This window comes from Nicotiana tomentosiformis, chromosome 1 (genome assembly GCF_000390325.3).
Source record: "Nicotiana tomentosiformis chromosome 1, ASM39032v3, whole genome shotgun sequence".
Lineage (NCBI taxonomy): Eukaryota > Viridiplantae > Streptophyta > Magnoliopsida > Solanales > Solanaceae > Nicotiana > Nicotiana tomentosiformis.
In genome coordinates this window covers 6,475,881-6,488,026 of record NC_090812.1, presented here as the reverse complement: position 1 = coordinate 6,488,026, position 12,146 = coordinate 6,475,881, and the positions used below count along the sequence as shown (strand labels likewise).

At 41.2% G+C, this 12,146-nt stretch overlaps 2 protein-coding genes across 2 annotated transcripts; both read left to right on the top strand.

Moving 5' to 3' along the window:
* The first annotated feature begins 3,280 nt into the window (after positions 1–3,280).
* LOC104117980 (uncharacterized) lies at positions 3,281–4,042 on the top strand. The gene has a single exon (XM_070183080.1). It carries the CDS (start codon positions 3,281–3,283, stop codon positions 4,040–4,042), a length of 762 nt encoding a protein of 253 aa, XP_070039181.1.
* A 159-nt stretch (positions 4,043–4,201) lies between these two features.
* On the top strand, positions 4,202–6,650 carry LOC138897061 (uncharacterized). Its single transcript, XM_070183028.1, has 5 exons — positions 4,202–4,399; positions 4,613–4,817; positions 4,935–5,274; positions 5,608–5,878; positions 6,282–6,650. Exons 1-5 carry the CDS (start codon positions 4,202–4,204, stop codon positions 6,648–6,650), a joined length of 1,383 nt encoding a protein of 460 aa, XP_070039129.1.
* The last annotated feature ends 5,496 nt before the right edge of the window (positions 6,651–12,146 follow it).

Here is a 12,146-nt window from a genome sequence, read left to right as displayed (position 1 = left end):
ATTCACCTCCACAAATCCAAGACCAACTATATGTTCCTGATCTCAATAACTATTTTTGTATCAAGTCAGTTGCAAGAATACCTGAGTCATAATCAGTGCAGACCTGTTAGGAACACACAATACCCATGCTTACTTAAAGGACTATGTGCATTCAATCCCAAATCTCCAACCATGTTCTTCTAGCCAAAGTCAAGAAACACAGTCTACATCTTTCACTGCTTATGTCCCAAACAAACAATATTTCTCTTTTAATGCATTAGTTCCTGAAAGTCAGCAGATGGTAAGAAATACTTCACATGAGTGTGAACCTTGTTCATATGATGAGGCAGTCATTAATCCTGCCTAGCAAGCAGCAATGACCCAAGAATTTCAGGCATTATACACAAATCATACATGGGATTTGGTGCCTCTCCTAGATGGAAAGAAAACTATATGATGCAAGTGGGTGTATAAGATCAAGCATAAATGATAGTAGGATATAATTATATAGTTTAGCTACTATTTTCACTCTAACTTAGCAGTACTTTATTGATATTTGAATGTTAAATGATAATAAATTGCTCTAATTAAGAACTTTATGCTTTGTAGGAGCAATTCCGGGCTATGAGGACGTTTAAGAGTGTTTTGGAGTTAATATGGAGCACTGAAGGCCAATTGGAGGTTAGCGCGCTTAGAAAGAAGAAAGAAAAAAATGCTTCAGAAAATCCTCCAGGTGTGTGAGCTATGTGCGGCCGTGCACTGGGCCGCGCATGTCAGGCAGAAACTGGCCAAAGTGTGTGGCCGCACACGTGCTTCCGAGAAAAATCATCCAAGGCCAATTTTGTAATTTGAGAGGCGACTAACCTTGACCTATATGAAGCCCAACTCGCCCAAAAATAGGGTATCTCTATTTCTAGAAGAACTTTGGAGGCAAGAACACAAGAGGAGCAAGACGGAGAATTCTCCTACGAGTTTTTCATCATCTTCTTCGTAATTCCATTGTTGGTTATGACTTTTTATATTGTAATCGTGCATAGTAGTATAAGTAGCTAAACCCGTCATCTAAGGTTGATGGAACTAATTGTTGGATGAAGTCTTGATTACGTTTTGATATAATTGAGCCATTTTTACTTTATAATTGTTCAACTATGTGTTTTTTGTGATTAATTGAAAGGGACCTTGATTAATCGTGTCCAGTTGTCTAGTGTTGCTTGAGAAAGAATACTTGATTAGATTATTGTTGAACACCACCACTTTCGAGTAAGTTAAGAGATTAATTACTTGAATTTAAAAGCTAGATTAGAGATAACGAAGCTTTGATGTGATATTTATGAGTTGTACAAATTATCAACTAGAGTAGTTTGAGAGAATGCTTCTAGTAAATTATCGTAATTGATCGAGAGATAAGTTACGGTAAACAAGAAGTCATCATCTTTATAGAGTGTTACATCGAGATTATAGCTAACGTGTCAGGAATTAATCCGACAATTGGGGAAATCAATAACCCTAGATTCATTTACCCTTGAATTCAACTTCATTCTTGCTTATTGATAGTTTTTATTGTCATTTTACCTTAGTTAAATAATTTCTGTTAATTATCAAATAAAATTTTGAACTCTGAAAATTATCTGAGCTTATCATTAGCGATACTAAAAGGTGTAGAAAATAGCGGATTATTTTTGCAGCGACCGCTTAGTCCTTTTTATAAGACATAGTTGGGCGTGATCAAATTTTAGCGCCGTTGCCGTGGAACTAACGGTGCTATTTATTATAACTTGGAAAAATTGCTAGGATTTTTAGTTTAGATCAATTTTCTGGGGTGTTAAAAATATTTCCATTGAAATTCTCACGTTTGAACTCTTCTGTGACTCAGGTGCATGCCTAGAAGCTCTTTGAGAAGTGGTGCACTTTTTGAAGGACTCTCAGATCATGAGAAAGCATTCAGGGCATTGAATCGGGCTATCAAGAAGGGCAAACAACTAAAACAAGATGAACAATTCGAAATTGAAATGGAAGACATCGATAACATCAACGAGAATAATAGGAATAATCGAGTTGACCCAAACATCAGAGTGGTAGCACCTATTGTGCCGGAAGCCCGCTCTATATGATTGGGCGCAACCAACTGCTTATAACTTGGCCACCACAATTGCAGTCCATCCGATACAAGTGGAGACATTTCAGATTACCAACAACATGCTGCAAAATAAAAGGGTTGTTCTCCGGGTCATACATCGAAGACCCACAACAACATCTGAAGAACTTTCTATCAATTTGTGTCACTCAAAGACAACCGAATGTGACTCCTGAAGCAATCAGATTATTATTGTTCCCATTCTCAGTGACTGGGGAGGCTCAAACTTGGCTGAATTTGCTCCCAATAAACTCCATTTCTACTTGGGAGGAACTGGTCAAGCAGTTCTTAAACAAGTTCAATCCACCCAACAAAACTGCGAGGCAAATTGATGAGATATTACAATTCAGGCAGAATCCGACTGAAACCTTGCAGGAAACCTGGGTGAGGTTTAAATGTATGCTAGTGAAGTGTCCACACCATGGCATCCCAGATTAGATGCTTAGACATAGATTCTATATGGGTTTGGCTGACGGTCTGAAGGACAATGTAGCTGCTTCAGCTGGGGGTGCATTCTTGAGCAAAACATTCACAGAGTGTAAGATTCTTCTTGACAAGATGGCTCAAAATTCAGGCTGGATGACGAGAGATACAACACACACTCCAATAGTGTATTCTGTTGCTCTTGACCCAAACCATACAAATGCAGAAAATATAGCCATTTTCATGACCCAGATGAGCTTGTTGACAAAGAAAATTGATGAGATAGGTACAAAACATGTTCACATTATTGATACGACAAATGGGGGCCTATGCACTCCCTGCATAAATCAGTCATATGTTTGGTCGTGGAGTGGAGAGAATGATAACCAGTGCTTCAGAGATGACATGAATTACATCAATAATTTTGGGGGTCAGAGGCAAGGTGGACAACAATGTGGACCTCAAAATCAACAGTACAAACCAACCCAACAACAATACAATACCATTTCAGGGGGAGAACGACCACAAGGCAAAGTCGTGCCTTATCAAAGGCAGCATGGCTACAATCAGCAATACCAAAAACTATTGGCTTACCAATCGCCTCATCAACAAAAAGATAGTAATATGATAGAAATCAAGGGCATGCTGAAAAAACTCATTGGGACAAATGGAAAGATGCAAGAAAAGTTAGCCGCACATGATTCGACTATTAAAGGCATTGAAATTCAGTAAGGCCCGTTATCTATGGCCTTGAACAATCTCCCACAAAGAACATTGCCTACATACACAAACATCAATCCAAAGGAGCAGAACCCAAATCAGCTAATGGCAGTGAGTCTCAGGAATGGAAGGGATTTAGATAGAGAGAAAGAAGTTGCTCAATCTAAGAGAGACGCAATGCCAATTACTCTAGTGACACTAGAGACCGACGAGTCAACAGAGCTCACAGAAGTTGTAATTGAACAGGCACAAGTGGACAAAGGCAAGGAGAAGGAATTTGAACAACTCCCAAAACAAGTGGTAAAAAAGGCTCCTAATAAAGAAAAGACACCAAGCAGTGGGCAGAAACTAACTCCTGCACCATTCCCTCAAAGGTTGGAAAAGAAAAAGAAAGATGACCATTACAGGAACTTCATGGAAATGCTTAGACAAATTCAATTGAATATTCCGCTGATGGATGCTTTGAGGGAAATGCCAGGCTATGCAAAAATGATGAAGGATCTGATGTCTCACAAATTTGACTTCCAGGACCTGTCTACTGTAACTCTAACTCAAACTTGCAGCGCGGTACTGACAAGACCTATGGATCAAAAATTGTCTGATTCCGGTAGTTTCACTATCCCATGCACAATTGGAAGTTATGCTTTTGCTAAAGCATTGTGTGACTTAGGAGCCAGTATAAACTTGATGCCTTTGGCAATCTACACAAAATTAGGCATTGGCAGAGCTAGACCGACCTCAATGTTATTGCAACTGACTGATCGCACAATCAAAAGGCCGACATGAATTCTAGATGATGTGCTAGTCCAAGTGAGGAAGTTTGTATTCCCTTCCGACTTCGTTATTCTTGACTGTCAAGTCTACGAAGAAATATCAATAATTTTGGGGAGGCCGTTCTTAGTCACTGGGAGAGCATTGATCGTCTATGAGACCAGAGAGTTAAAAATGAGGTTGAATAATGAGAAAATAATATTCAATATTCAACAATCTATGAGGAGGCCCATCGAATATGCAAATTGTTCACTAGTGGAGGCGGTGGATGTAATACTACAAGAGGAGGATGAGACCCTTAATGTCAGAGATCCGTTAGAAGCTTGCTTGATGAATTTGGAAGATGTGGATGGTGAAGAGTTGGCGGAGTGGGTCATGGCTATCTAAGGTCAAGGGTTCTGGAAAAGGGAACCCCAATTCGAGCCACTAAACTTAGAAGAAAGGGCAACACCACCTGCGGAGCCATCAATAGAGGAGCCACCACAGTTGGACCTGAAATCGCTTCCAGCTCACCTTAGGTAGGCTTTCTTTCGGCCTAACTCTACTTTAACCGTTATTATCTCATCTAGTTTGTTAGTTGTACAGGTAGAACAACTCCTACAAGTGTTACAGGAATGTAAGACTGCTATTGGTTGGACCATCCCAGATATAAAGGGTATCAGCCCAACCTTTTGCATGCACAAGATTCTCTTGGAAGAAGGGCACAAACCTTTCAGAGAACATAAAAGAAGGCTGAACCCGAACATGGAATACGTGGTGAAGAAAGAAGTGATCAAATGTTTAGATGCAGGTATCATATTCCCCATATCTGACAGTAACTGGGTGAACCCAGTTCAGTGTGTGCCAAAGAAGGGTGGAATGACGGTCGTGTAAAATGAGAATAACAAGTTGATCTTGACTCATACAGTTACGGGTTGGCGAATTTGCATGGATTATAGAAAACTGAACACAGCCACCCAGAAAGACCATTTTCCCTTGCCATTCATTGACCAAATGTTAGATAGGTTGGCTAGGCGATCTCACTTATGCTTTTTGGATGGATATTCGGGGTACAATCAGATATCAATAGCCCCTGAAGATAGCGAGAAAACATCCTTTACTTGTACGTATGGCATCTTTGCCTTTCGGAGAATGTCGTTTGGCATGTGCAATGCACCGGCTACATTTCAGAGGTGTATGTTAGCCATTTTCACTGATATGGTGGAGGATATTATGGAAGTCTTTATGGATGATTTCTCAGTGGTGGGGTATTCATTCGAAGACTGTCTTCACAATTTAAGAAAAGTGTAAAAAAGGTGTGTGGAGACAAATTTAGTGCTGAACTGGGAGAAGTGCCATTTTATGGTACAAGAAGGTATAGTATTGGGGCATCGGGTGTCTAGTAAAGGCATTGAGGTCGACCATGCTAAGGTTGATGTGATTGAGAAGTTTCCACCACCCACTTCGGTCAAGGCAGTGAGAAGTTTCCTTGGGCACGCTGGATTCTACATGCGATTTATAAAAGATTTCTCAAACATTGCTAACCCCTTATGTAAACTCCTTGAAAAGGATCATACCTTTGTGTTCTATGATGATTGTAGGTTGGCATTTGAGGAGCTGAAGAAGAGCCTGATGACTGCACCAATCATTGTTGCACCCAGCTGGGAGAAACCGTTCGAGCTCATGTGTGACGCGAGTGATTATGCTATAGGAGCAGTCCTGGGGCAGCGAAAGGACAAACTGGTGCACCCAATTTACTATGCAAGCAGAACGCTAAGCGGTGCACAACTAAATTATACCGTGACTGAGAAACAGATGTTGGCTATGGTGTTTGCTTTCGACAAATTCAGGCTTTATTTGATTGGTTTAAAAGTGATTGTTTATACTGACCATGAAACACTTAGGTACTTATAGCAAAGAAGGAGTCAAAGCCACGCTTGATCCATTGGGTTCTTTTGCTACAAGAATTCGATTTGGAGATCCGCGATAGGAAAATGGATAGATAACCAAGTAGCAGACCACCTTTCAAGGTTGGAGGGAGCTGAAAAGAAAGTAGAGATTGAAGATATAACTTATACATTCCCGGAAGAACAATTACTAGTAGTGGAAATGGAAGAGATGTCATAGTATGCTGATATTGCTAATTATTTGGCAAGAGGTATTGTACCTTATGAACTCTCTTTGATTCAAAAGAAAAAGATCTTTTGCGATTGTCGGTCTTATTACTGGGATGAACCTTTACTTTTTAAAATAATGTTAAGATAACATGATCCAGAGGTGTATCCCCGAGAAAGATCAATCTTCTGTTTTGCAGGCTTGCCATGCTTTACCATATGACGAGCACTTTGGAGGATTTCGAATAGCGGCAAAAGTGTTGGAGTCGGGTTTGTATTGGCCGACTTTATTCAAGGATACCCATGCTTGGATGAAAAGTTGTGATGAGTGCCAAAGGACAGGCAACATATCTCGCCGTCATGAGATGCCGATGACTACAATTCAAGAGGTGGAAGTATTTGACATGTGGGGGATTGATTTTATGGGACCATTTGTCAGCTCGTATGGTAACACGTACATATTGGTAGCAGTTGACTACATCTCCAAATGGGCTGAAGTTGTGGCCCTTCCAACAAATGATGCCAAATGAGTGACATGCTTTCTAAAGAATAATATTTTTACACGTTTTGGCACTCCGAGAGCTATAATCAGTGATGATGGAACCTATTTTTGCAATAGAGCATTCGCAAGGCTGTTAGAAAAGTATAGAGTTCGCCATAAGGTTTTCACACCTTACCACCCACAAACGAGCGGGCAAGTGGAAGTGTCCAATAGGGAAATCAAAAGTGTCCTGACCAAAACAGTGAATGCGACAAGAACTGATTGAGCAAAGAAGTTGGATGATGCATTACGGGCGTACCACACAACATTTAAAACTCCAATTTGTATGTATCCATACAAGTTGGTGTTTGGAAAAGCATGCCATATTCCGGTGGAGCTTGAGCATAAAGCCTTATGGGCATTGCGGCAGTTGAACTTGGATATGGAAAATGCAGGCACAAGTAGAGTCACAGAGCTACATGAACTCAAGGAATTCTGGTTCCATGCATTCGAGAATGCAAGATTGTACAAAGAAAGGATGAAAATAATGCATGATAAGCACATTCTAGATCGGAACTTCAAACCTGGAGATCTAGTGTTATTATACAACTCGAGATTAAGATTTTTTTCGGGTAAGCTGAAATCTAGCTGGTCAGGACCATTTAGAGTTATGCAAGTGTTTTCAAGTAGAGTAGTAAAAATTGAGTCCGAAGATAGAATGAATAGGTTTAAAGTGAATGGGCAAAGGTTGAAACACTACCTTGGAATGGTTGAAGAATAAGGGAGAAAGTTGTGATGTCTTTGGAAGAGCCCCAATATGTGAGCGAAGTGCAATCATAAAAGCCTGCGTCGTGCCGCGACGTTAAATTAGGCGCTTCCTGGGAGGCAACCCATGGTTTTGTTGTAATTCGTCGTGCCGCGACGTTAAATCAGGCACTTCTTGGGAGGCAACCCAATATTTTTTCTTTGGTCTTATTTTTCATATTTGATTTTGAACAGTGAAAGTATTGACAGGTATATTAGTGTGTAGGGATGAAATTGTGCGCGACAGAAGAACTCAGGGTGAAGAAATCCATCCGAAGATAGGTAAAAAGTGGCTAAAAGGGAGAAATTTCGAAGGACAAACGTGCGCGGCCGCGCACTGACCCCTCACAGGCCGCACACTTTCGGACCCCTACTGTTGTACATGTGCGACCGCGCATGGACCGCGCATTTTTTGACCCCCACTGCCCCACGTGCACTGATCGCGCATGGACCGCGCACTCGGCGCCGTTTTTAGGTTATTTCATTAGTTATTTTTTTTTATTTTTTTAATTTCCTTACTAATAATTGACCCCCCCCTTATTCGTCCCCTAAAATCTGAATAAAAACAAAACAAACCCTCCTCTCTCACAACAAACACACGCCCAAAACCCTCAATTCTCCCCAATTTCAAAAGAAAAAACCTAACTTCCTTTCCTCCTCTTCCCTACTCGATCACTCCCCAATCTCTATTCCTCACAAGCTTCTTCAGGTAAGTGCCATGGCTTCTATTTTCCTTTTCCTTTAGTTTTTATTTTTTCCAATTTTTTTCTTTTCTTCTTCTCTTTTAATTGTGTGGGAGTAGAAGTCATTGTTGTTATTTTATTTGATTTGTATTACTAAGTTTACTTGTTGGTATGTGAGGATAGTGGAATTTCATCTTGTTGGGTTGGATTAGATATTGTTAAGATTGTGGTGGAATTGAGGTATAATTGTGTGTTTAGGGAATTTGGGGTGAATTTCCACATCAAGTGTTTGTTTAAATGCCACAGTGAGTTCGTGAATGTAATTTGTGACCAATTGTGCAGGTGAAGTCTGAGTAACCGCTATTGGTTCACACATCCCGCCTTGTACTGATAGTGGTATTTGTTTTGTAGGTACTATGACACCCTCAAAGAAAAGACGAACCACATGCGCCTCTTCTAGTGGTCATGCAGGCTCGTCCCGGGCACGGGCCTCGACCGATGCACCTCAGTTTGATAGCACAAGGTCTGCATCAAGCTCAGCCCAAGAACGTTTTAGTCATAAGGCTCCTAAGAAGCCCATATCAGAATGGGGTATTGATAGGGGGTCTGTCACGCCCCAAAACCGAGGAGCGCGACCGGCGCTCAACCGAGTGAACCCGACCGAGCAAGCCTGTTAGATTTCATTCTACCCAAATTCATCCATGAATAGAGATAATACATATTATCATTAATTAGACGAAAATGTGTTCATGTCTACAATACCAATTCATTTCCAATAGTTTCATAATTTTTAAAGTCTCAAATGGACAAGTAACACGTCCATAACATAACATAGTTTGTCTTTCCCCAGCACCAATACACAACCCACACTATGTCAACGGAGCCTCTATAGATAAATATGAGTACAATGATAATGCCGGCATCAAGGCCCCGACAATAACTCAAACAGAATACACAAAGAACAAAAGATACATGACCCCAGGATGAAGTGGGGCTCACCAAGTCAGTTGGGAAGAAGGTCTACTTCTATCACTGATCAATGTCTCCTACTGTGGAACCACCTGCATCCATTTAAAGGGACGTTAGTACCGTCGAATAGTACTAGTATGAAAGCTAAACACCAATTTAAGAATTTAGAAATACACGATGAATATGATGAACCGGTGCGGCAATAGTATAATATAGATAACCGTCTCAACCATAGCAAGGTTATTAAAAGCTATCAACACCATTTATAGGAATTAAGATGAGATCCTCTATAACCATCTTCACACAAAGTGACCCCGCTGCCTCACCTCAATGTATGCAGGTGGAGGTGTACGTACAATACCACAACTCAAATAAAGCGGCCCTGCCGCCTCACCTCAATGTATGTAGGTGGAGGTGTACATACAATACCACAACTCAAATCAAGCGGCCCTGCCGCCTCACCTCAATGTATGCGGGTAGATGTATAACAACAGTACCAAGAACCTACACAAAGCGGCTATTCCGCCTCACCCCAATGTATGCGGGTGGTGGTGCCACAACAATACCAAAACTATACACAAAGCGGTCGTACCGCCTCACCCCAATGTAAGCGGGTGGAGGTGCAATCCCACAATACCATAATTCCTACACAAAGAGGTCATGCCGCCTCATCCCAATGTATATGCGGGTGGAGGTGTATCACAATCACACTCTCTTTAACATAATCCCCACATAAAGCGGTCATGCCGCCTCACTCCATTGTATGCGGGTGGAGGTGTATCAGAATCATAATCTCTACATAACTTGGCATAATAACTTTCACATAAATCACGACTAGAAATTATAACATGTGGATACATAATCCATAGTTTGGGACACATCCTCAATTTATAATGCAATATGATAAGAGCATTTGAAACACAGATTGAACATATATCTTCATCACAGAACTTATTGGAATACTCGATTTATAATCAACATCTCGGAACTTACAAAGATAATGGGGATTCCAATTCTCAAAGAAGAGTTTAGCCAACATACCTCAATTGAGCTTCCTTAAACTCTAAAACGTTCCAGAATTCTTAGCAACTTCAATCTATTTTAGAAATATAATAAATTGAACCACAATTAGGAAGATAATCATGGTTCTAGCTCATTTGGGCATTTTATCAAACACTAGATGTGCATTAAGGTTTCAAGATCCTTTTATGGAGGATTCCATCATCCCACAACCCAACCTTTACCATTGTTAGCTCAACAATCTTTCTACACCTTTTGCTAACACATGCATGTAAAATAACCAACCCTCTTGCCCAAAAATTATCTTGCTTATTATCCATTTCTACACAATATTCGAAATTGAGGGTTAGGGTGTAGAATCTTACCTCTAGGATGAAGACCTAATGAGTTTTCCTTCTCAATCTTTCAAAACTTGGGCAAGAATTGAAGAAAAATTATTGGAGAACACCTTCTCACTCTAGGGCACCCTCTCTCACTCTAAAATGTCAGATAATAGCTCAAAAATGATCCAAAGAGTGTATTTAACGAAATAGGGTCGGGTTTTAAAAATCCAAAAATGAAGCTCCGGAATAGGTTCTGCAGTCGCATATGCGACCGCATAATGGTTATGCAGACCGCATATCGGTCGCATAATTGGTTACAAAATAGCCAAAAGAACTGCCTGTGTATGCGGTCACTATGCTGTCCGCATAACTGTTATGCGGTCGCATAATGCACTGCATAACAGTTATGAGGTCGCATAGTCAACCGCATAGCTGCTTCCAGAATAGCCCTCACCTGCTCACTTCTGCGGCCATTATGCGGCCCGTAGAGTAATTATGTGGTCGCATAATGGAACGCATAAGTGCACATTTCCGGCAATTTTGTTTTTTTACTTTTCCGTGCATTGTTCAACCCAAAAGGTCCAAGCTGTGGCTCGCAAACTCGCCGCGAAGAATTTCTATAATCCTCAAACACGTAATCCTAGTCCGGCACAATAAAATATTATTTTCTTTACAAATTTACCACGCCTTACACTTAAGCACATCAAAAATTTCTGAGGTGTTACAGGGTCCCTCCAGGTTGTTTGCCACAATATGTATCAGGAGTTGGTTCGACGCAGGTTGGATATTTTCTTTGAAGAACCTGAGGAGGCCAACTTGATGGTTGTACGAGAGTTCTACGCGAACTGCTCTGAACATGAGGACCATATTTGCACTATGCGACAAAAGAGTGTTGATGTATCGATAGACGCCATTAGGAGGGAGTATCGGCTGCTAGTATTTGGTGGGGAGGAGGACTATTATGATACGTATAGGCGAGAACCAACCTCCTGGAACCTGTTTTTCAGAACAATCTATGTGCCAAACAAGGACATAGTGTGGATTACGCCAGTGCGGAAGTTTCACTCCGCCTCACTCACCTTTGAAGTGAAGTGTTGGCTTTATACTATCAATAGTCGCCTGCTGCCTTCCTTCAACACCACTGAGGTGAACGGTCCCAGAGCTGCATTGATCTGGTGCATCATGAATGGCCACGATTTTGATGTGGCTAAGGTTATTCACGATGAGATGTTCATCCGTTGTCCAGTGCAGAGGTATGGGTTTTTCTTCCCTTCACTAGTCACTAGATTATGCCGGGTAGCACAGGTGCCGGAGAACAATAACATGGATGGACGAGTGAAAAAAGAACCAAAGTTTCGGGCAGATAAAGTGAACATTGGGAAGGATCTTATGGTATCTGGTAGAGCTAATAGTGATGAGTCTGATGCGCCAGAGGAGGAAGATGAAGGGCAGGCTGAGGCTGTGGCTGAGTAACCCTACACGAGCAAGTTGCTGAGGCTGAGGGAATATCTGTGGTCAGACGGGATACGCGGATGACAACCCTAGAACATAAAATGGTAGGGTTACACACTTCTATCACGGATTTGGGGACTCGAGTTGATGCACTGGCCACCCAAAATGCAAAATCTGAGAAGAAGATCATGGCTTGGCTACGTGTACTAGGGATGTCGTGCTACCTCGACCCCGACACCATCTCCGATCAGGATTGATATACCAGGGAAGTTTCCTTTACCTTGCATTTTTTTT